The 25845-nt window shown below is 45.0% G+C and overlaps 1 protein-coding gene across 1 annotated transcript in view; it reads right to left on the bottom strand.

Annotated features, from left to right (window-relative positions):
* Window positions 1-8408: 8408 nt before the first annotated feature.
* The window catches only part of CYB5R3 (cytochrome b5 reductase 3), a 45929-nt gene continuing 28492 nt past the window's right edge, over window positions 8409-25845 (bottom strand). Inside the window, exons 4-9 of the mRNA XM_082256150.1 lie at window positions 24122-24228; window positions 11603-11732; window positions 11237-11320; window positions 10685-10770; window positions 10296-10395; window positions 8409-8726 (exon numbers count right to left, since the gene is read on the bottom strand). Of these exons, the coding sequence (XP_082112276.1) occupies window positions 8554-8726; window positions 10296-10395; window positions 10685-10770; window positions 11237-11320; window positions 11603-11732; window positions 24122-24228 (680 nt within the window). The 3' untranslated portion in view covers window positions 8409-8553. The remainder of the gene's footprint in view (window positions 8727-10295; window positions 10396-10684; window positions 10771-11236; window positions 11321-11602; window positions 11733-24121; window positions 24229-25845) is intronic.

The raw sequence follows: 25845 nt of genomic DNA, 5'->3' as shown, positions 1-25845 counted from the left end.
TGCCTTTGTTCTTTTGACTAAGTCTTAATGCCTAGCTACTCCTGCGGAGCGGAAGTCAATACCCAACAGTGATGACTTAGGAGGCGGCGACTGTCGGAGGACGTAAGAGAAAAGTTTTTTTTTTTTTAACTAGAAAATTAACTTGAACCTCCAAACATTATATATTTATTTTAACGCAGAGGCCCTACAGATTAAGATGGTGGGTGTTGCAATTTTTTTTTTCCATCACAGTATTTGCGCAACGGTTTTTTAAACGCAATTGCTTTGGAAAAAAAAAAAAACACTTTTTTGAAATTTAACGCACAAAACACTATGTTGCCCAAATGTTTGGTAAAATATAAATGATCTTATCCCGAGTACATAGATACATGCTTTAAAAAACTGTGCATGCCCATGCAGCGGCAACAAACTACATACATTTTTAAAAACCTTTACAGGTTACCACTTTAGATTTACAGAGGAGGTCTACGGCTAAAATGTTGCCGTTTGTGGGGATACCTCACATGCAAGGTGCAATTGCTGTTTACATGACACGAGACTGATGCTTGTGTTTGACCTTTGCGTGTGAGTTGGGGGGACAAGAGTGCTTTAATTCTTTGTTATTTATTTGGCATTAAAAAAATGAAAGATACAGTGCAAAAATAAAATAGCAATCACAGGAAATGTAAACATCCCCTATGATAGCAATAGGTAGTGACAGGTAATCTTTTTTTGAAAAATTTGTGGTCTATCAGACTAAAGATTCCTCCTCTGCCCTTAAAGCATTTGACCACACCAAGATCGGTGTGATAAGATGCTTTCCCAATGGCACGGTTTATATCTGGCAAAACGGAAGTCACGAAATGCTCATAGTTTCCGGTTACTTAGGCCATAGAGATGGTTGGAGCCATTCTGGTCTCCGCTCTATGGTCAGCTGGCAGAACCACAGCTGCATTCTCGGGTCCCCCGTGGGACAGGAGAGCCCAGGAAAACCATGAAAGGCAGGGGGTGTCCCCTCCCACTGCTTGTAAAAGCCATTTAGCAGCTACTTAACTGCTAGGATTGCTTTTACATGAAAGCCGAGAGCTAGCTGCAAAAACACGATACCAAAATGATGTCTAAACCTGCAGGCATCATTCCAGTATAACCACTAAAAATCCAGCAACATACTGGTACTTTGCTGGTCCTTGTTTGGCATATATTGTAATGCTCTTTTTTGTAATGCAGCCTGTGGGCTGAATAAAAAAAAAAAAGACCAACAGATTCCTCCATTCACATCGATCCGTGGTATGCCCACCATTAGAATACCACCCCGCACCCACCCACTTCTAATGATGGACATACATGCACTGTTTTTTTTCATTCAGCCCAGAACATATTCACATTGATCAATATGATATGAAGAAACCTCTGCCAAGAAAAGTGAATAAAAATATATTCGAAAGCATAGGGGAGATCCACCCTCTGTGTCCACCCCATTCCCTATGCTTCGGCATGTGTTTGTTTTTTGTTTTTTTAACTGTGGTGGTAAAATGAACTCCTTGTTCTGTTCTCACTACACGTATGCCCCAGGCGTGTGCAGCTCAACATACAGCTAAACCTTTAATCCTATAATAACCAGTCCTTTTGTAACTTAAGGCTTTATTCCAGTGAAAGAATGGTGGTCACATGAAACAGGTTACAAGTCAGATGGATATGCAAATAGGATTGTTATGTCAGGTGAAACTGTAAATAAACAGATAAAGGCATATAATCAGTATACAAATATAAACAATATATGCACTGAGTATATAACTAACAGTTCTGAGCATACCAGCGATGCTTCCAAGAGGAGTTCAGGAATCTTCCCACAGGAACCTCAGATGCTGTCTGGCTGTGTCCATGAGGTAAATCTAAAATGGAGATTTTCTCAGAGAGGGGTGGAACTAATATCCAGCAATAGAGAGCAGGAAATACAATAAAGTGCTGTCCAACAACAGTCTATGTCACAGTGGCATCTTGTGGACAATATTGGTATTGCAAGTTCCACTAAATTATTTCTAAGCTGAAGGCATGACACTCCTACAGTGCTGAAGGCGCTGATTTTACCCATTGTGAGTGAAGGCGCTGATTTTACCCATTGTGAGAGCAAACCCTTTTGCTGTCAAAATAAACAAATGAGTGCTGCAGCTAAATGGCGTATCTGCAAAGCAGACAATGGTTAACAATAAAACACAATAACAGTACAGCAAAACCGTAGAATGACATACCTGCAAAGCAAATAATGGTTAACAAAAAAAAAAAAAAAAAACGCATTACAGTATAGCATAAAAAACAGTAAACAATAAAACAACTATTTTTGCCTTTAGGTTTGGTCTTTTTTTACACTTTTATTGTAAATATAAACGTTACAGGTTAGGGTCTCATAATGTGATAGCCATCTAACATCTTCCGAGACCCTGTGAGAAAGTGCGCCCTAGACTTTGCCATGTCATACCCTATACTAATACTCCACTAGTGTGTGGTAGCGGTGGAAATAGTCACCGATGCAGAGACCACGTTCGCCGGGAAAGGAGGGACAAAAATAGTGGGTGTCATGCCTATATCCGTACTTTCGACAGACCTGGGAGGACATCTGTAAAATGCCTCTCGTGCAGCCGGCTCACTGCAGCTTGATTGGGAAATGGAGCCACAGCACCTTCTGGATACAGAAGGGCTGTAATGATTTCTTCCTGGAATTTTAGGAAGGATTCACTTCTTCATGATGCTTTGTCTAGTACATAAGCGTTGACAAGAGCCAGTTGGATACAGACACACTTGTACCAGCGTCTGGCCTTACGGGCAACTAAGTACAGCCCCATCTGGTCGTTGAAGCCACCCTTCCTATTTTACAGTTGTAGTCGTGGACAGAGGGCTTCAACAACACCAGTCGCCGATGTAATTTGAACTGAAGTAGCTGTGTGAATGGAAGACGGAACTAAAAATGTTCAGTCTGTCCTTCCACCTCAAGCAATTCGTTGCACCTCAAGCAGGCTCTTGCTCCCTATGTGGGACATTTACAAGCTGTTGGGGGGGAGCCGCGGCGATTAGATCACATGGTGCCACATGCGGCAATTCCCAATTGAAAGATGGGTCTAAAAAGCAGGATGCTTGTAGAGAAATGGTCCATGTATAAATGGTACCACTTTCTGAATAAGGGTGACACCGAGTCCCAAACAATCTTTCATGCTGCACACGGCTAGCTTTTCCCTTGTAAACCAGGAAAGGACATGTGTAGCCTGTTGCCCTATCACAGAGTTTATAAATCTTGACCCCATAGCTGGCATGCTTGCTGGGGAAAAACGGATTGAAAGCAAGGCGGCCAGAAAACTTAATCAGGGACTTGTCACACACATCTTGTTGTTGGATAAACAAGGCTGCAAATTTTTGGTTGAAGTGGTTTACGAGAGGCCGAATTTTGTGGAGCTGGTCATATTAACAGTCACCCCGAGGAGTTCATTGTCGAAGTGCATGAACAGCAATATTTGCACCTCTCTAGCCCTGGCAGCAGAGAACACAGGCATGATGAATTGGGTCAGTGGACCAATATGACTGCAACTCACTTTTTTGTATTGCCCATGTTGGGGAATAGGCCCAAAATGTCAAAATTCAGGAACCCTTAAAAGGGTTCCAGCCAAATTATCTGGCAAGGGTCAAATTTGGGTTTGCAGCAACAAATTGATTAGCATACAAGTTGTTTGGTCCACAAGAGATCCGTACAGATATGTGAAAAACCGCAAAAAAAAAAAAAAAAAAAAAAAAAAAAAAAAAAAAAATCAATGGCAGTAATATTGTCCGTTTCCATCTTAAATCCAGGTTGGCTAGTGAATGGGGGGGGGGGGGGGGGTAATCGGAGTCACTGACTTACAGGTTCATATACTGATCCTGATAGTGAAGACTCCCCATTGCCCTCATCTGTCATGCCCAGTATCATGTAGGCCTCTTCACTAGTGTACCTTTCGTTTGACATTTTGGCCACAAAACTTACAGGTACCTAGTGTGACTCACAGGTAAAAAAAGCACCTGGTTGTCGAGGACTGTTTGAACCACTACAAAAAAAAAAAAAAATGAACTGCCAGTGCTAGCAGAGATTAGGCCTGACTGCCTGACTTGAACGCTGCAGTTTTGTGTGCTGTGTATTGGAAGTGACAGTGATCTGTTGATACTGCACTTGTTTGTTTCTGGGCAGAGGGGCTAAACGCAGGAGCTGGCAGGTGTCAAGGCGGATTCCTGCTAATACTGTGTTTTTTGGGGAACACTAAACTATTGGGGACCAAATAGATCAAAGATATTGGTCTGTTCAGACACTATACTAGTAACGGAGGTATTGTGTGTGTGTGTGTGTGTGTGTGTGTGTGTGTGTGTGTGTTAGTGTTACTGGCAAAGGGTTAAAATCTGATGGTGTCTGGGATTGACCCAGACGCTGATCAGAAAAAAAGGTCTGTACACTTTACTAGGGACACTGACAGGGAGAGAAAGGGTTACCTGGGGGCGATCAGGAGGTTAAAACTAGTTTTGAAAATGTGGTGGGACCTTGACGGTATATCAAGACTGACGCTAACTAGCGTCACCCGTGACACTAATACAGTGATCAGAAAAATAAATCTGTACACCGCTAATGAAACTGACAGAGAGTGAAAGGGGTAACTGGGGGGTGATCAGGGGGTTAAACCTTCATTAGCAAATATATGGCCTTTATTAGCAAATATATGGGGCAGATGCAAACTTTGGCTGGTGCTCACTGGCATCACCAGTGACACCAATACAGTGATCAGTAAATGATCTGTACACTGTATATAGTGACAGACAGGGAGTGAGAGGGTTAACGGGGGGGGGGGGGTGTGAAATGTGTGCCTATGTAAACTGGTTTCAGTTTAGTGCTTGTGTACTCTGATGCTCTCCTCTCATGCTTGAACTGATAAGGGCTCCAGGAGGGGAGATTACATTACACAGGCACAGGAGGTTCTTCCATTGGTCAGAACCGATCACCAGGTCCATTGGCCTGGACCTGATGACTGATTGTTTCTGAACCGAATCAGACTGCCACGGCGACGGCGGGCGAAAATCAAGTACCTGCACATGATTTCGCGCAGCCAGGCCGCCCTGCTGCAGTAAATGTACGCGAGGTGGTTCGGAACTGGTTAACTTTATAGAATTTACTTTCCTTCCCAAGTTCCTTTATATTTTCTGACACTTCCTGTTTAGATTGCTAAAACATTCTGTAATAAAATGGAGCAGATTGTGATCTCTTTATTTACATCTAGGATTGCCAAGACTACTCTTCAATTGCCGCTTACCATTGGGAGCTTGGTCCTCCAGTGTTTTCAGAAATATTATTGGGCTGTAGTGCTGGTTACCATTTGTTGGTGGTTCTCCCAGGTGAATGACAATTCGGCAGTTACCCTGGTGGTTACTCTGGTCAGTTCCTACTCCAAACAATGTAACTTGGATACAGATTTACGAAGGCTGGTACACTCAGAATGCAGCTGTGCATAGTAGCCAATCTGCTTTTAACCTTAGCTTGTTCAACCCAACTTTGTGGGAACTACTGGACCCAATCATGGCATCAAAACACTACACGATTATTTCTCAAGGACAACTACTAACGTCTGATAGGCTTTGATACTTTTACCACCTGCCAAACAAGATATGCTTCCGATAAAACCCCAAATTAGGGTTCTTACGGTATTAGCCTGTGGTTGAACACCTTCTGATAGCAGAGAAAGTGGATAAACCCATTTCTTCTGCATACCATGGCCTAGCTCAAATTGATACCTCTAAAAGGTTACCCAATGGTTTCCAGACATGGTACCCTAACAGAGGGTGACTGGGAAGAAGGTATCCCAACAATATTTATGATAATCGGCTAGAGATCGATGGATACAACTAAAATTCCTACACAGAGCTGCTGGGGTACCGCCTGACTGCCTAACAACCAATCACCTGCAAGTTACTGTGGACAGTTAACTCCATCCAGTGCAGCTGCGCCTCTTGCTCTCCATACATTGCCATCCTGCCTCCTGCTCTTCACACTGCCTTGAGAATGACAGCAGCAGAGACCAGGGGGGGAAAAAAAAAAAAAAAAAAACCCTAAATGGCACAACTGTGGGTCTGGATAGGACGGTGGCTCTGTCTGGAATAATCCCCAGCTTGTCTGGTCCGAATAATCTGTCCTCAGGCCAAACCTTCACTCCCCCCTCCCTTACCCTTCATCCTCCTTTCTCCCGACCCCATTTTTTTCCTCCCCTGGTGGATTGCGGAATCTGGATTCTACCCAGTTTTTAATTGGCTGATTTTATAATTAACCTGTAGAGCTGTATGTTTATCCCACTATATCAGTGTTGTATAATAAATTTTAATTTCTTTGTCCTATGAATATGTATGCCACCTTCAAATTATTGTATTTGTACAACTTCAAAAAAAAAAAAAAAAAAAATATATGAGGGAAGGAGACTACAACCTGTTAAGTATATCAGTCCTCACTTCCTGCATCAATAATACAGGTCACTGACAGGAAGTGAAGGAAACTCTTCCACAGGGGTCCCATGTGGCTGTGACACACCTCCCCCTCTTGTAGGGCAGACAAAATTGGTCACATGATGCAACTGTTGGAGCTTAGAGAATTCAATATTCAAGGGGCAGTGAGCCTACATGTCTGTACTCCCTCTAAGGTCTATAGCAGCCTCTTGCACTATGAGATAACCCTGAATGGATAGAATGTGAATAGATGGTTTAGTCCTTCACTCCATACAACTGTTAGTCAATTGTTTATCTGTGAAATTAGCCCGAATTTCCTGTTTGGTCAGCTTAATTTCTTGATTCTCACAGCCACTGCAAACTAAAAAGAACCACAAGACTCAAATTAAATCTCAAAACAGGTTTATATTTATGAGAAGATAAAAAAATACATTGTACACAGGCTTCCAGAAAGACAAAGTTATACTGCAAAGAGGATGTCCAAGGGGGCCGCAAGCTGGACAGGAGAAATTTCATAGTGCAAATAGAAAGACGGCTTCTTAGTGCTGAGAGATCTGACCTCAGGTTTGTTAAATATGAACGGTTTGTGTTACCCACAGCTTTAAACATTCAGATATCAATAGCTGGAATGTAGTTGATGAAGCCCGATTAGTGGCTCTGGGTAAGACAGACCGTTGAGAATTGAATAAAGGAGGCCAAGCGTAGTGTACACTTTGGGGTACACAGCAAAAAACACCACCACAATAAAAAGGTAAAAATTTCCTGCCTGAACAGGGAAACCCACTAAATTAACTCTGACCCCAAAAAATTTCAGCTATTTCAGAACCATCGCTAGTGTTAACACTTTAGAGAATAGACTGTCAGTAAGATCCAACACATTTAGACAATGTCAGTAAGATCCAACACATTTAGACAATTCCAGAATATAGGTGCAGCCTAGATCTCTCCTAGGGTGGAATTACAAGTCCCAGCATGCCATGCTGCCTGCCTGATAAAGCATGCAAGCCTAATTAATTCTGAGAGAAAAAGAGCACACTATGAAGGAACCCAAACTTTGCGACTCAAACAATTTGTATGCGTTCAAAAATAGAACTTTAAACCAAAATTGTGACTAAAAAACAAGTGTAAGAAAACCCAAAATGTATTTTGGAGTTTACCATCATGTCTCACTGTGTACAGTTTTTCTAAGCAAATATTTTTTTTGTGATTCTGTTGCAACGTTTCTTACTTGAGATTCTGCCAGTAACAACACTTCCCGTAGCAACCTAATAATGCTAAGCCAAGGTCTCGCAATTAGCAGTGTTGTCAGTTTGTGCTCCTTCAGCGGTTTGGGTTGCTTATTAGAGTTATCAGATAGATAGCCCAATTGCCAACTGAAGGCCCTTGTACAACAGGCTGACAACGCTGCTGCAAATTTCAAGGCAGTGACTCAGCATTGTCGGTCTAAAACAGGAAATCCTGGAATTGACAGATCTCCAGGTAAGAAATTGATAGATTCACAAAAAATAAAAATATTTGCTAAAGGGTTTGTGAGGCCTGCCGCCAAACATACTGAAAAGTAAATTTAGGGTTCACATACACTTTAAGATCCCAAACTGACTAGGGGTTGAAATGTAACATGAAACTGAAATTGTGACTTCAATACAAGATTTCACAAACCTTTACCCTTTTAGTTCATTCCAACTCATTACATAGCTCACATTGAGTTGTTTTAACCCACCAAAATGACAAAAAAAGGTAGTCTAGACTTGCCAATCCGTGCTTAAAACCTGGACATGTATCCAAACTGATGCCCAACCTCTCCCTTGTGCCTCCCATAAAATTTACCCCTTCTTTTTTTCACCATGTTACCATCTGGGATCAGACTGCTAACTTTGCCCTGGTGTCTGTGTTTCATACCAAGAAGAAAAAATAATAATAAGCAATACAAACAACGTTGAATACGCAGATACAATGACAAGGCAGAAGATTGCAAAAGGCTTCTGATGAAACACTTGCTCTTTGCTCCAGGTCTGACGCTGGCGTTGCCTTTCCCATATATTTCTCAGAGTAGCAACCTCAGGGCTGGACATTGAAGGGCTAATAGGCAAACCTCCTGTCCTGGGGGTAGCCCAGCTTGTCCAGGCTAGGGTTAATGGCATACTGGACCATTGGCGGGGGACCGCACATCAAGATCAGAACATCGTCCCCAGGAGGTGGCATAAAGGACTTAATCATGTCCTCATTTACGAATCCCTGGCTGTAATCCCATTCTGAAACAAGAAGCAATAGCAGTGATGTTACACTAAAGAAGACCCCGGTCACCAACCTAAAAAGATTACTGGTAACAAAAAAAAAAAAAAAACCATCACAGAAATCAAGTCTTCTAAAATTATGACTTGCAGGTGCAGGGTTTTCCCTTTCAATAAATCATACATACATACATACATACATACATGGGTTTCATTATGGTAAGCCTAACAGCTCCATTTACACTGAATAGGGTTATCCTTATATTCCAAAAGCCAGTCTCAAGTGAAATGATAAAATGAAAAAAAAAATAAAAAAATGGAACACACACACACGGGGCCAATCAAAAAGGTAACTGCAGACCTAACGTGTGCATTCGATCTAGAAAAAAACAAAAAAAACAAACACATTTATAAAAGTGTAATCAGGAGTAGGCAACCTTGCAGATGAGGAGATCTAGCTGAACAACAAAGAAAACATTTAAAAAATCACCAAAGGTAATAGGTCTGTAGTAATACAGGGTTCTGAGGTTCATAGTACTGCAGAGTGTAGGGGTCAGTAGTAATAACACAGAGTTCCAATGGTGACAGGGTGTGCAGGGGTCAATTGCATGTAATACAAAAGGCTTGTGCAAGGGTCATAAATAATGCAGAGTGCAGAAGCAAGTAAAGCAGTGTTCAGAAATATGTAATGCAGAGTACAGAGGTCAGTAGTAACGTGGAGTGCAAAGATCGGTTTGCACTCCACGTTACTAATGTGCAGTGCACTGGTCAGTAGTGAGCAACAAAGAGTTCAGAGATCAGCATCAAATAACTAATTTTGCAGGGTTTAGGAGTAATGCAGAGTCCAAAATGTCAATAATATGAGAATCACAGTGCAGGAGCCAGTAGTAAGAGTTCAGAGGTCCGCAATAACACAAAGTTCAAAAGTAAGTAGTAACTAACAGTTCAGAAGTCAGTAGTGAGAGTGCAGGGGTCGGCAGGGCCGGCGCTACTTGTAAGGCGACCTAGGCACCCGCCTATGGCGCAACTTAGCAGGGGGTGCCGGCATCCTGCACCCGGAAACAGGATGAGGAACGCCAGCATCACCGGAATCCCCATAGGAAAGCATTGAAATATATGCACGCGGCCATTTCCGCGCATGTGCATTCGGTTGGCGGGGGAGGAGAGTAGGCGGAGCCTGACCCAGCACCGAGGCAAGTCACTGAAGGAGATTTAACCCCTACAGCAACTTGGGATGGGGGGGGGGGCACTTACAGGGTCCTGCAGTGCCAGAAAAACGAATAGGTTTTCCAGGGGGCGGCAATTTTTTTGCCTAGAGCGGCAAAAAATCCATGCACCGGCCCTGGGGGCCGGTAGTATATGATGCAGATTTCAGATCTTCCATTGACTGTCATATGACATGTCAGATACAAGAAGGAGCCTAGAAAGAGCCTAGAAATTCCCAACAACTCTGCATTCACATTGCTGCTCCATCCCAAGATCTGAGCAGGATCGGTCCCGATCTACCCATTACTTGGCAAGGATTGATGAGTTTCCAACCTTTGGTGTATACAGTATACATAGAGAGTATATGAGGTGAAGGAGTCTTACTCTCAGGAGCGCGGTCCAGTGTGTACCATAATTTGAAGCGGGAGCCGTGATTGACCCGGATTTCTTCTAACTCATCCCGTAACAGGATATCCTTCTCAGTCTGCAAAACAACACAAAACGTAGTCAGACAAAATTATAATTACTATAAAAAAAAAAAATCAGTGCTTATACCAAAGCCAGAATAGCACAAACTCAGCAAGCATAAGGTGAACTATAAGGACTTTCCAAAAGTCAGACAGTCTCCCCATAATTCACCCGGGGGCCAGGTGGCACGCATTGTGGGATATAATGTGGGTGTGTCTATACGCTGGATGCTTTCAGGAAGTCATCTAATGCACAGGACTGACAGCTAGTCACTGATGGGGGCCCAAATCATGTACTTTACAAACCTGGTTAGCAAAAAGCAGATAGCACACTGTAGGGTCTGCTTTGTCCTTCATGATGGCACGGACGAGCTGTAACATTGGAGTTATTCCTGAGAACAAAAAATGAGAGATCAGAGAGAAATTGAAAAGGAAAAAAGTCAGGAGGATAGAAAGGGAAAGGATATGTCCAAATATGGAAAGGAAAAGTATAGGAAGAGGTCAGAGACTAAGCTAAGAGAAAAAGAGGTAGGTCAGAAGAAAGAAAAGACAGATGAGGGCCAATAAGATAAATGGAGAGAACAGGGAAGGTGGCAGTAAAATAATGAAGGGATGACCAGAGCAGAGGATGATCAGATGAGAGGAGAGGACAGTCAGGGAAACCCTTACACAGAACTTGGCTCCCAGCACTGAATAAAGCACAGTAGTCACAGGTCTCATGTAAAAATATATATAAAAAAAAAAAAAAAAAAAAAAAAAAAAAAAAAAAACATAATTGGCTATTCCACATAATTGGCTATTCGTTTCAATGGGAATACATGAAATTCAGGTACTGAATGTAAACCCCCCTGGGTGTACCTGTTCCCCCAGCGATCATTCCCAGGTGTTTTGCTTTCTTTGTAACTGGTGCAGATTTCTTGTCCGCTCGGATGTGGAAGCTTCCTGAAAAATTCCAAATCATCATATTTTTTTAAAAAGAAATGATCAGCATTCCCAAATAGAAGGCCATTGACAAAACCTTACATGACAGCTAAACCAAATAAAAAATGTATAAGATGCAATAGGGGGGATTTTTTTTAATGACAAAAACACAGGCTGGAAATGTGTATATGGTTTACTGTGAAAGGCACAAAAAAACAGTTTTAGTGTCCAAGATGAAAAAAGAAAAAGAAAAAGAAAAAAAAAAAAAAAAAAAAAAAAAAAAAGCAACGAAATGCATTTTACCTTTCTCTCCATAGGTCAGAAGACCACTGGGTCCGCGGAAGTCAATGGTGTCCCCTATTTGCAACGACTCCAAATACTGTGACATTTTACCTCCTTCAGGGAATTTGGGGTGGACATTTTTGAAGTAGATCTGGAATATAAAAGAACTTAATTTATAGATTGAAAAGCGTGCGCACACACACACACACACACACACACACACGCACACGCTCCTGCATCTAAGAGTTAAATAGTTTCCAAACTTTTTGACAGATTGATAATGGGCTTGCAACTGTTCAATAGGGTGCCGATTACATGATCTGCAAAACCCTTAGGATTTCAACATCTGTTCCTAGCGGAAACCATGCTGCCAGCTTCAGGGAGGATATAGGGACAGCAAATCCAGTCTCATTGGTAACATGAATGGCGGAAACGAGGAAAGAGAGAATGGAGATGTGAAAACAAACGGTCTCTTGGCCCAGTAATGAGTCACTAGAATGAAATTCATTATTTCCTGAACAAACTTCTTTAGAACCTCCGGCAGAAGCCTGATCGGGGGAAAGGCATACCGGAGCTTGTAGGTCCATGGCTTGGCCAGAGCATCCACTGCTATTGCCAGGTCCGGAGGGATTAGTGAGAACGCTCCATATTTTTACTTTCCTGCGAAGGAAACCAGTATGTCTCCAATTGATCTCAGAAAGCGTTATGGCAGAAATAAAATTAAACAAAAAAAAAAAAACCAAACAAAAAACACAAACATTCCCAATTCAATAACTTCTCCTGCCTTATCTGTCGACTGGGTGGGGGAAAAAAAAATCTGGCTAAGGAATTCTGAGTCCCCTTCAGATGTACTACTGATCTTGAGGCCAGATTGCCCTCTGCCCAAGAGGAAATCTGCCGCTGTACTCTGCAAAGCTGACTCCTTGTGCCTACCTGCTTATATCAGCCACGGTTGTGATATTGTTGGAGAGAACCTGAAGATGGTGGCCTCTGACATTCCTCAAAGACTCCCAGTGCTCGGTTCACAGCCATAAGTTCTCTCCAGTTCGTGGAGGCTCTGGCCTCCAGCTTAGACCACTGACCCTGGGCAACGAGGTCCCCTAGATGGAGCTCCGTAACCCCAGGACCTTGCATCTGTGGTCATCCTCAGAAACTGGCCAGGCCTGACCCTGTGTCAGGCGAACCTGGGACCGCCGCCACTGGAGGGAATGTCTCACCCTGGTCGGAAACCGAACCAGGCCATCTAAAAAGTCTTGAAGTCGTCCCAAATTCTCAGCAGGAATTACTGAAGAGGCCTCTGGTGAAAGTGTGCCCAGGGCACGGCTGGGATGCATGAAGTTATGAGGCCCACAACTGACAGGATCTTCTTTATTGAGAGCAAACTGTTGCAGAGCTGCTGTCTCCTGGGCTACCTTGCATATCTTTCTCTGGAAAAAAGGACCTTCTATACAGTGGAATTTATGGTATAGCCCAGAAACTTCATCACTTGGGATGGGACCAGGATTGATTTTTTCAGATCTATAAGCCAGCCCAGGCTGCAAAGCCAATCCTGGGTGACCTGAATGTCCACAAAGAGCCAATCCCTGGAAGGTGCGAACAAGAGGAGATCGTCGAGGTAAGATACGATAAAAAGGTTCTTCGGCTGCAATGGAGCCAATGCTTCCCCCAAAACCTTTAAAAGATTCTTGGGACAGAGTAAAGCAATAAGGAAAGTGCTCTGCAATGGAAGTGCTGAACTCCTGACTCCCATCTCCTCTGCTATTCACAAAAATTTTCTAAAAACCTGTTGATCAGGACATGCAGGTATCCTTCCCTTAGATCCAGCCAGAGTAGCCATAAAACACTGAAATTGAATTTTTGTAAGAACTTACCGTAAAAAATTCTATTTTCTCTTACGTCCTCTGACAGTCGCCGCCCGATGGTATTAGCCTTCACTAATGGGACGTCCCAAAGCAGCGCAGGTATGAGGGGTGGGAAAACAAACGCAACCAACTCAGAATGTAACACAAACAGCCGGGCCAGTAACCACCTGAGCCCACAGGAAAAAACTGGAAACAAACCCAGAACATCTCCCCCCCCCCGCCCCCAAGGAGGGACAGTAAAAAAATAACGTCCCCTGAAAACAACCGCCGCACTTAATCGGCCAAAAGAAGCATCCGAAGATGCCAAAAACATCACGTTTGCAAAAACTTTGTGAAAGCGAGCACGGGCGATCAAGTCGCCGCCTTGCACACCTGAGCCACAGAAGCCTGATGGCGAAAAGCCCAAGAGGCACTAACGGCTCGAGTATAACGGGCCTTTTTACCGGAAAAGGAGAAATCCTACCCTTCATGGCATAGGAACAATCGTCTGTCTGATCCACTTAGAAAAGGTTGCCGCGGGAGGCAGCTGATCCCTTCCGAGGTCCATCAGGAAAAAAAAAAAAAAAATTGGGAATCAGACTGTCAAACAGACTCCGTGGTGGACAGGTAAATCTTGACCACCCCGGCCACATCCAAGGAATGCAAGGCAAATCCCTTAGGATGCTTGGGCCGTGCACACAGCAAAGGCAACACAATAGCTTCAGTGAGGTTGAACGAAGAAACCACCTTGGGAAGAAAAGACTGGTTCGGTCGCAGAACCACATCTCTATGAAATACCAGAGACGGAGAGCGGCAGGGCAAGGCCGCCAACTCATACACTCTGCAAACCGACATGGCCACCGAAAAAAGGCAACATTTGGGACAACACAGACAGAGGAATCTATCTGATGTTCTGGAAGGGAGGTTAATGTAACACAGACTCCAAATTCAGATCCTAGAGAGGTAAGGGAGCTCTCCTCGGGAGAGCCAAATGCCGCACCCCTTGAATAAAGGTGAGGACCAAGGAATGCAACGCCAAAGGTCGTAGAAAAATAGACGGCCAAGGCCGACAACTGACCCTTGACCACAGTCAGCGCCAGACGCTGATCCACGCCCTTCTGCAGGAAGGCCAAGACCTTCGCCACCGAGAAGGAGCGAGGATGAAAACCATGCGCTTTGCACCAATCGATATACGCGTTCCAGGTGCGGTGATAAAAACTTCCTAGAAGTCGCTTTTCGAGCCTCTAACAAGTTAGGGATAACCACCTGTGGAAGACCTCTATCCCTCAAGACCCGGCTTTTATCCACCTTACTGTTGAGACTGGACGCAAACAGATCCACGTCCGGGGTCCCCCACCGGGGCGCACAGGAGGCAAAAAAAACCTCCGGATGCAGGGACCATTCCCTTTGGTCCAAGGTCTGGCGACTCAGATAGGCCGCCTGCCAGTTGCTCACACCCGGAATGTGAACAGCTGAGATCGCCGTACATGCGATTCGGCCCATGATAGAATCTCGGCCACTTCCTTGGCCACCCAGGCACTCCTGGTGCCCCCTTGGTAATTGATACAAGCCACAGCTGTGGCATTGTCAGTCTGTACCCAGACCGGACACCCCTGAAGTAGAGCTGACCACCAGGACAGACAAAGTATGATCGCTTGGAGCTCTAAGACATTTATAGGCAGCGAAGTCTCCGCCGACCACGTCCCCTGGGCACAAAGTGCGCCCAGAACTTCGCCCCAGCCTGACAGGCTGGCAAACGTGGTGAGAATTGACCGCAACAGAGGCCGGAAGGTCTGGCCCTGCTCCAAGGACGGTGACCGGAGCCACCACAAGAGAGCCGACCACACCGGGCGACTCAATGACATCCGCCTCTCCAAGGACTGAGGCGTCCTGTTCCACCTGTCCAGGGTCTCTGCTTGCAGAGTCCTGGGTGAAATTGAACAAATAAAACTGTTTTGAAGGCCGAAACCATCAGGCCCAGAACCTGCATGCAGGACCGTTGTCCCTGAGAGAACTGATCTCATCCCCCAGAGTCCCGAGTTTGTCCTCCAGAAGGAAGACCCAAGCTTGAGCAGAGTCCAGGACCATCCCTAGGTACTGAAGACGAGTTGAGGGAGTCAGAGCCAACTGCTGAAAATTGATGGTCCACCCGAACTCCTGGAGTGTCTGAACTAACACGGCCAGAGCGCTCTCCAAGGTAAATGCCGCAATGCCCCGTAAACTCAGCAAGGCTAGAACAGGAGCCAATACCTTGGTAAAAAACCTGGGAACCGAAGCGAGACCGAAAGTTAACGCCACGAACTTGAAGTGCTCCCCAGCCAGCACCGTAAAGCGGAGATATCACTGATGACCCCCAAAAATAGGGATGAGTAGATGCGCATCCTGCAAGGCGATGGAAGCCAGGAAGACCACGGGCCTCAACGATGCCACCACCGACCGGATGGAGTCCATCCTGAACTTCTGTACCTGCAGAAAGCGGTTCAGAGACATCAAATCCAGAATCGGACGCACCGTGCCTTCTTTTCTGGGCACCGTGAACAGGTTGGAGTAAAAACTTGCAAAAACTTATCCCGTGGAGGAACGGGTACAAAGACGCCTTGGGCAAGCATATCCTGCACTGCTCCCATAAGATCCCCCAGACAATGGTTTCGGGGAACAGCTGGAGATTGGACGAAAAAAACCTGTCTGCGGGGCGAGATCGAACTTGATCTTGTACCCTGAACGAATCCGCTCGGGAACCCACCTGTCCTGAATGCTGGACAATGAGGGCTCCCAAAAGCAACGCAGACGTCCCCCCTACCCCCACAAAGGGGGTGGCCGTCCCTTCAGGAAGAGGTAGACTGGGCAGCCGAGCCAGACTGACCGGCTTTTGGCTTACTCGTCCACGGCTTCTTGTGGCCACCGGGAGGTCGGCAGGGTCTACCCTTCTGCTGCGTCCCAAGGCACGAAAGGAATTACGTTGAGTCTTAAAGGAGGGCCCCTGCTGCATGCGGGCGGGGGGGGGGGGGGCCTTACCCTTCGAGACCTGAGGCAACAGAGTACTCTTACCTACCAGTGAGCCCCTTAATTAACTCATCTAGAGTTCTCCCAAAAAGACGACCCCCCCACATAGGGGACCTCAGAAACCGTCTTTTTGGACGTGTGGTCAGCCGACCAGCTCTTCAACCAGGTAATGCAGCGGAGCACGGCCCCTACCGCGGACAACCGGGTGACCAACGGGGCCTTGTCCAAGGACATCCCAGTCTGGGTGCAATCCACCATAGCAAGGGCAGGCGGAAAGGTCGACTCCGCCACCAGAGTGCTGCGAAGCACCTTGGATCATGCCGCGAGAGCCTGATAGGCCATCACCGAGGCCAAAAAACAGGGTTTAACCACTTTACCACCGGAGGATTTTGCTGTCTTATGTCCAGGCCACTTATTGCGATTCGGCACTGTGCGAATTTAACTGACAATTGCGCAGTCTTGCGACGCTGTACCCAAACAAAATTTTTACTTTTTACGCTATAAACAAAAAAAAAAAAAAAAAAAAAAAAAAACACACAATAAGCGTATTTTGATTGGTTTGCACAAAAGTTATTGCGTTTACTAAGGGAAAGATTTGTCGTTTTTGGTGTTTTTTTTTTTTTTAACGAGTAATGGCGGCGATCTGCGATTTTTTTTTGCGGGACTGCGACATTGCAGCGGACAGATCGGACCCTTGACTGACATTTTTGACACTTTTGGGGGTACCAGTGACATTACTACAGTAATCAGTGCTATAAATATGCACTGTTACTGTAAAAATTACACTGGCAGGGAAGGGGTTAATGTATGCCTGGTGCTTACTAACGTGTGTGGGGGGAGGTGACTGAGTGACACAGGGACAGATCGCAGGTTCAGCTACGCTGAACCCTGCAATCTGTCACTGCCTGTCACTTAGGAGATCCGCCCGCTTTGTTTACACAAGCGGGCGGATCTCCAAATTCGATTCCCCGACGTTCGGGGAAGAGCGGCGGTGATCACTGCCGCTCCTCCCCTGGCCCGACTCCCGCTGTGACTGAATACAGCGGGAGAGAGCCTCCGGCGGCGCGCATGCGCCGCCCAAAAGGGGAGGAGTCCAGCGACGTAGGTCTACGCCGCTGGACGGGAACTAACCACTTTGCCGCAGTAGAGCTCGAGTGAGCGGTCGGCAAGTGGTTAACAGGGAAACCTCCACCAGAGAAAGGTGGCGGGTGAGTGCTTGCACACGCCCATCTGCCTGGATCCCTGAATATAGAGGAATCCTCTACTGGCATCAAAGTGGACTTATACAGCGTGATCCACATTTTTGGGGACACCGTTCAACATTTGTCCCCCGCCCCAAAAATTGGATAGGGGAAAAAAAAAAAAACGCTTAGGCACCACCAACATGTGCCTATGCACCACCACTGGTCATTCACACTCCAGTGAAATTCCACAGGGCAGGGGAAAAAACCTGACTTCTGAGCCCTTCGGAACCCCAAAAGTGGACCGCTGACTTGACTGAGACGGCTAATCGTCAAGATAGCAACGTTAAAAATAAACTCTAAAGGGGAACAGCCATCGTAGCGCGTGTACCCTCGCTACCGAGGAGGAAGATGCCGCCTCCTCCTCCTCTCCCTCATAAGCAGAGGCCCGGGACCCCTCAGGGGGACCATTGTCCGTGGCAACCAATTTTTGGCTCAGAGTCCGAGGACTGGGAGGGCACAGGTCGTTTTTTGGAGGAGCGTTCCAACATCAGCAGATCCACCTGGGACACCAAAGTCGCAAGTACAGCAGATATAGAGGTCATGGAAGAGGCTTCAGGGTGGACCCGGAACCCCCACCAGGCCTGCAGGGGATTTGCCCCCACCAGGCTTGCAGGGGATTTTTGCCATAAAAATTAAAAAAGGGACGCTGGCCCTTTAAATCGGCGGTTCCCTCGCCACCCCCGCCCGCAATCTGCACTAACTGAAAGTGCCCCCTCAGAAAACACACCAGCAACAAGTAAAAAACATTTTGGTTGAAAAAGGACAGGATTAACAAAAATCCCCCAGCCTGTCAGCACATTTTTACACAGATGTGTGAAGGAGGAAGTGACCTCATACCGCTAGAGGCCCAGACACAAAAGGTGCCTATTGAAACTCAATGTAAAAAAAGTCACAGGGAAAATGGCCGCTTGCCCTTACTAGGCATTTGCCCACACCCAAGATGGCGCCGGATCGGGAGCATGTGCAGAATCCCAAGATGGCTGCTGTCCTCACAGAGCTTAGAATCTGCTCACCATAAAACGGCGGTCGCTCCAAACGGTGGCAAAAAAAAAAAAAAAAAAGTGTACAAACACATTCTGACTATCATCGTGGACCCCAGGGAGACCCCTACAGCACCCCACACAGCACCCCCAGCGAGAACAGGGAGGAAGGGAGGACCAACAACCTGGCCAGAAGACAGAGACGACCAGCCCTGCTATCCCGAGTGGGCCCACAACCCCCCCAACGTCCCCAGGGACAAGGGGGTAACAGTACTCACCAGTCTAGGAAGCGGGCACCGCTCAGAGACCTCCCACCCTAAATGGGGATGCAGTCAGCCAAGAAGGGATGCTTGCAACACGTGGGCCATCCAGGTTGAGACACCCTCAGCGAAGGCGCAGCTCCGCAGGCTCATCCCCTATCGGAGGGGCACTGTCGTTGCAAGGCCTGGGCGTACCAGTAACCTGCAACGCTCGTTGGCAGGCTGGGACTCCATAAGGATCTATAATACCCAGTCCGAGGCCCAGCTCTGCAGTCACTTGTAATCCTTCAGGAAAGGAATCCCTGACTAACTAGTGATAGCGAGAAGAAAAAAAAAAAAAAAAAAAAAAAACCACACAGAACTGAGACCCAAAGTCCCAGTCAGAAAACACCTAACCAGCTCCTGAGCTAGGCAGCGTAAAACTGAGGTAATATCAGATTGGGTTCAGGATAATGGCTGAGGGATGGCCCCCTAGTGGCGTGCCGAGGTATAAAAGTTTTTAGTATTAACCCGATTATCAATCTGCCTAGCCTTGCTCCTGCAGAGGGCGCCATTACCCATTAGTGAAGGCTAATACCATCGGGTGGCGACTGTCAGAGGACGTAAGAGAAATGTTTATTTTATGGCCCTGTTGAAAGGTCAGAGATTCAAGATCAGGTGCAGTTTCCGAGGGCTTCTTCACCAAGACAACATGGGGAAAAAAAATCCCTGTCTCTGCTCCAGGACTGGAACTAAGACATTCTGATTGACTAATTGGCCTACCAAGAGACATAAGGTTATGGCCTTTAAAGGATCCCTGGGAAACCTTGTGACTAAGGTGGTTGAAGACAGAGGGGATAAAAACTCCAGCCTGTAACCGCTCTTGATCAGCTCTAAGATGTAACTGTTAGTCCATTCCCATTGTAGAAGGAACCCTCCTAGCCTTCCTCCCACTGGGGTTAAGAAGTCATCGGGACTCGATGGGCTGCTGAGGAAGGTTAATCAGGATACCCCCCTTGCATCCGCTCCAGTTCTTATTCCAGCTTGTCAAGCTACTCCAGACAAAAAAAAAAAAAAAAAAAAAAAATGGTAGCACTGCATTTATCAGACCTTTCCAATGTAGTAGGGAAGGCAATGCGATGGGGTATAGGTACAGCGCCCGCACTCCACAGATAAAGGACTGGTAGGCCACTTTAGCTGGTGTAAAGTATGTGTGGTAGAGGAACTTTTATGAATCTATCCTTGGCTGACACCAATTGCTGAAATGGATAGTCCCATAGGTCCTCCTAGTCATCCCCTTGTAGGTCCAGAACATGAGCAATCCACCTTTCTACAACGCTCCAAAACTGACATAAAAGGATGTCGAAATTGCAGGTACTGAAATGGGTACCAGCTGGAAGGGCATACTTAGTTCAGAGCTCATCATAAGTCATAAATTTGTCTGCCGAGACTAGGAGGTTTATTTACTACAACTGGAGAGTGCATAATCTGCTGCAGCTCTGCATAGAAACCAATCCACTTCCAGGTTTTTTTTTTTTGTCAAAGCTTAATTGAACAAGCTGAAAGTTAAAAGCAGATTGGCTACCATGCACAGCTGCACCAGTTTTAGTAAATAAACCTTTAGGTCTCCAAAAATTTTGACCCCTTTATTGGCCCATATGGCCAGGTCCAGAAGCTTGAGAAGTGGGGCAGTTGCGGATTCAGCCAAAGTGGAGAACTAGGCAATACATAGGTTCCCCTTGAATAGAGTATTTTCAGGGTTTGCCCCCATGCTCTCATTGTCAGTTTCATGGTACCAGTAATGTGATAGGGTGTTTGGGGACCTCTAAAAAGCAGATCTCACACCCTCATATAAACCTACCATGGCTGTATCCTCATCATCCCCCAGTAACCACCTGTGGGCAAAGACATTTGTCCAGCGAAGAAGTACTTCAAGAAATCAGGCAGTGTCAGGCTGCCCTGACTCAGGGGTTCCTGCAGTGCTGAGTCTGATTCTAGGGTGCAAGATGACCAGATAAAGAAGCGGACTAACCCATTAAGTATTTTGAAGTATCCATACTGTGGATATGATGCAGGAAGTAGAGGAAAACTGGGACAACCTTCATTTTTTGTATATTTATTTTACCAATTAAAGAGCAGGCCCCTTCCAAGAATCTATCTTTTGTTTCACCATGTTAAGCAAAGGCATCAAGTTTAGGGCCCTATAATCTGAGACATTAGCCAATATATGAACCTCCCAGATAGGTGACTGAGCTGACCCATTTCAAAAGCAGATTAGGGTCCACTGCTATATGCAAATCGGGGTCTAATGGGAGAAAAGGTGACCTAGCCCAATTCACCTTTAACCCAGAGTAGCTAGTGAAATGATCAAAAATTATGGAGCTGCATATGCAGAAATCGGCCGATGTCACTTAAGTGCAGGTTTCCTTTTTTCTTATTGCGAATCCCTATGAGCTGTTAGTATCTACCAATCTTTTCTGCCCTCTGAAAAGTGCACCATTTCAGTTAAAATAGCGTAACTACCTGTGGGAGGGGCTACAGACTTTACTGGAGTGTCATACCGACAATGGGGGTCTGGATCCACCCCCTTCCTTCTCTGAGGTCCTCAGCTCCAGGCTCTCTGCTTGCTCCAGATACTTCACACAACACAAAGCTGCTCTCCTCCTCCCCCTTCCTCCTCCCTGTTGCAGGCAGAATGATCTAAGCACACATTCGGTAAAGCAGAAGACTTCAATGACTGAAGAAGTCACTGAAAGAGCTCTTTAAAAATTATATTCTACTTTCCTGGTAAAAGAATGCAAAGAATACATTTTTTTTTTTTTTTTTTTTTTAAGTAGAATACAACACTGATTTTTGTAAGCATTGCCTACATTTACTGTAATAAAAATTAGAGCCAATATTGTGAATTTAGCATTTTATTGGCTATTCAGATTGTTTTGAGGCCATGGAGCCTTCCATGCACATATGCATATGGGATTTGGAAGACACCAGAACATCAAAGCGCAGAGGATAAGGGGAGGAGAGGGGAAGAGAACAGCCAGGGAAAGATCGGCCAGAACACAAGACAAGCAGAGCTGCAGGAGGCGAGGAGACTGCACTGCTTGTGTCACACTGCCTCTGCTTCCGGGTTTTAGCTGGAGACATGCTGCCATAGAAAGGAGATAGGAGCTAGTGTGTCTCTTTACTAAGCGTGGCCATATGTCCAAGAGAGGGAGGGACTGAAAGAGGGGCTGGATTGTGGAGCTGTATCCACTACATGTAAACTTTTAAACAGAGAACCCTTAGAGGCTGCTTCTTGACAGTTCAAAAGCCTATACTGCAAAAACCTAAAGAACTGAGGAAAGAAATGTAACGGAAGTATGAGGGTAATGTGTGAATACAAATTCACTCGCGCCAAGCAGTGAAATAAAATAAGATTAGAACTGCTGCTGCTTCAAATCAAAGGGCATAAGGTATGTATATAAAAAAAATTTAACCGCAATAGATTTTGCAATCAGCAGCGCATGCTCAAAAAAACATCAATAATTAAAATGCCACATCATAAAAAATATATTGATAAATATGATAATATAATAAAGTGCTCTGTGCAAATAAACAAAATGAATAGTATGCGAGTATCAAAATTGTGCAACTTCAGTCCATATAACAGTTGAACATTTACAGTGTGCTGGTTCCTCTAAATATCCCACCAAGTGAGCACACTCTTTCCAAAGTGCAATCATTTCTAGGTTGTAGTGATGGTGACACCCTCCATGCTGGGAAAAAAAAAAATGGCAGAAAATTCACACTCACCAGATGTTGACCCCTATTACCTTATGGTAAGTAGAGATCCAGATGGGCTTGTCAGATCTCCTTGATCTAAATAGGATACTCAGTTTATCCTCCTAGAAGTCCTTTCCACATGATGGATGCTTTTAAAGATGGATCTCGGAAAGCACAAATACAGAGAGAGGCAGACTCATAGTGTAGTATCAAAAGACTATCAGTTTTATTAAAAAAAAAAAAAAAATTACCCCAGTAGGGCAGATACAGTACATTCATAAGGCATAAAATGAAATTAATAATCCCATCAGGGCTCCCGTGCGGTTTCCTGCACTGTACTGGGGAGCCACAGCAGTGTGCATTGCGGGCTGGTGCGCAGAACAAGGCGACGTGCATGTCAGCTTGACGCATTTCATCATAGAATTGACATCGGAAGCATGGTGAGTATGAATTTTCTGCCATTTTATTCCCTGCACGGAGGGTGTCACCATCACTACAACCCAGAAAAGATTACACTTTGGAAAGAGAGTACTCACTGGGATATTAATAAGGAACCAGCACAATGTAAAATGTTGGACTGTTCTATGGACTGAAGTTGTACAATTTTGAAACTCCCATAATATTACTTTTGGTTTTTATTTATTTATTTGCACAGAGCACATTTCTGCCTGACTGACAAGCTACTGACAGCGAGTTGTTCATTGCATGTGTGCTGCAAAAAGAAAAAAAAAAAACATTTTTTTCCACTGTACGAGACAAACTGTCCGTGCATGATCCCCAAGGATAACTCTCCATAGGGTAAACATTACTAGTAAACTGAAATTATACAATAAATAGCAATAACCCTGTGGAACCATCACAGCTACAGAGATTTGTTGGACATACCATTCCAAAACCAGGATTTGCCCACAACAGCCTCCTCTCTCTTCTGGGCAGGAATTCCACAAGATTTTGGAGTGTGTCTGAGGAACTTTTTGTCCATTCAGCCAAAAACATTTGTGATGTAGGTGCTGAATGAGAAGACCTGGTTCACAATTGGCATTCTAATTTATCCCAAATGTGTTCAGCAGAGTTGAGGTCAGGGCTATGTGGAGGCCACTCAATCAAGTTCCTCCATACCAAATTGGTCAAACCACATCTTTATGAAGCTGGCTTTTTGCAACGAGACTCAGTGATGCTGGAATAGAAAAGGGCCTTCCTTAAACTGTGGCAAAATGTTGGTAAAGCATAATAATTGCCCAAAATGAGTTTGTATGATGTAGCATTTGCAGCACCCTTCACTTGAAACTCCTTGACTTTTCATCAATGGGAGGGGCATCAAAATACTTTTCTCCATATTGTGTGTGAGGTTACATTTATTTGAAGGTTGTTTTTTAGCCATCAGCTGCTGCATCACTTCATATACTGTCTGCTCCCCACTAGTTGCCTTCAGCAAAGCCTCACAACAACCAGATGCACAGCAGGTTCTCACCTTAACAACAAGATCAACAAAGCCCTTGTCATCATCACTGGACACTGGAGTGTAGGGTCGCACCACTAGATTCCCCTCTATCCTGGCAGACAGGTAAATGTGTTGGCCTAAAGATCAAGTAAAAAAAAAAAAAAAAAAAAAAAAAAAAGGTTAATAAAAAGACATACTATTCTAATGCAATGCAGAAAGTGAAGTCTGGATTTTGGTTGTTCTAGACAATGTTTTAGTAGTTTCACTATATACACAGTGGAATGTGTTGTACTTATTTGAATGCACTTCTGCAGGGCAAAATAATAGTCACAAGTTCCAGGTAACATCTGAATATAAATTTAAAGGCATAAAAAAAAAAAAAAAAAAAAAAAAAACACTTTCCTACCTGCACCTTGTGTTTTTCACCTGCAAAAGATTTGCATTGATCATGTAGTTTCATGTTGTTGGCTGCCCTGTTTACATAGCTTATAGTTCACTAAATCTTCCAATGTCAGAAGTTTCTGTTCCAAGTATGAGGCATGTGGCATGGCACTGCCAGGTTTACGCGTGACCTCGGTCTGTACTGAGACCTGACACTTCCTGTAAAGAAACTACATATCCCACAATCCCAGGGTCTAGTGTTCTGTAGGTGAAAGCTAAACGGCAAACTAGGCAACCTTTGGGAAAGGGTCACCAAATGGAAGGCCCCAACATTTTCAAAGGGAGGCTGCTGCAGGACTAACAGAACCAAGTTAAAGCCCCAATGAATTGCCTGCAGCAATGGAGAATGCATCTGAAGAGCTACATGTCGAACCCCTTGAATGAAAGTATAATGGTACGCAAAGCAAAAACATCCTATTAACTTCTTGATAGGGGGGGGGGGGTGGAGAAGGATCCTAATCACCGAAGAAGCACTAGAGTAAAAACCTGTAGGCCTAGCACCATGAAATGTAGGCCTTCCAGGTACAATGTTAGATCTTCCTAGGAGACAGCCAATGAGATGAGATTTCAGGATAGTAGGTATCACCAAGGCTGACGATACCATCTCTCAGTACCTGGCTTTCAAGAGCCATGTCCATAAAGCACAGTGGAAGACTGGTCTTTGGGACAGAAGATCCTCCTGAGGAAGACACAGAGGAGTGTCTGCAATTGCACCACATTGACGTCCCAGGGATGACTAGGCCAATCCGGAATCACTAGTCTAACTGGAATCCCCTCTGCTGCCATCTTTTGTAAAAGACATGGGAGAAGTTTTAGAAGTGTGAAGGCCTATATGAGACTGTATTGGCTCCACTACACAACCAGGGCATCTGTGGCATCTGCCCAAAGAAACCTCCTTGTTGCCACAAACTTTGGTACGATCATCCTTTAAGATGTGAGGCCAGGAGCTCCACATCCAAGAATGTAGACCACAAAAAAAGCAGGAATGGGAAGCTCTGTCCACAGAAGAATGTAAGACTTCCAGCACCGCCAAACTCCTTGTTCTGCCCTGGTGATTGACACAGGCTACAGGCAGCTCAGGCTGTGTCCTTAAGTGAATGTAAGGGAAATCATATTGGTTTGAAAAACCTTCAGTCTTTTGTGAATTCGTGCTGACTATTGCCTAAAATATTGTTTTCTAGCAAAAACGCTTCTATGTGGTGTTTTTTTAAACACGCAAGTATCTTACGGATTACAGAAGTTACATTTTCTGATCTGTAGTTACTTGGTAAAGACTTTAATCCCTTTTTAAAAAACTAGGCACTGCATTGGCC

The sequence above is a fragment of the Pelophylax lessonae genome (genome assembly GCF_965119305.1).
Source record: "Pelophylax lessonae genome assembly, chromosome: 4".
Taxonomy (NCBI): domain Eukaryota; kingdom Metazoa; phylum Chordata; class Amphibia; order Anura; family Ranidae; genus Pelophylax; species Pelophylax lessonae.
The sequence above is the reverse complement of the archived record's forward strand: the minus strand, read 5'-3'. Positions and strand labels throughout refer to the sequence as shown.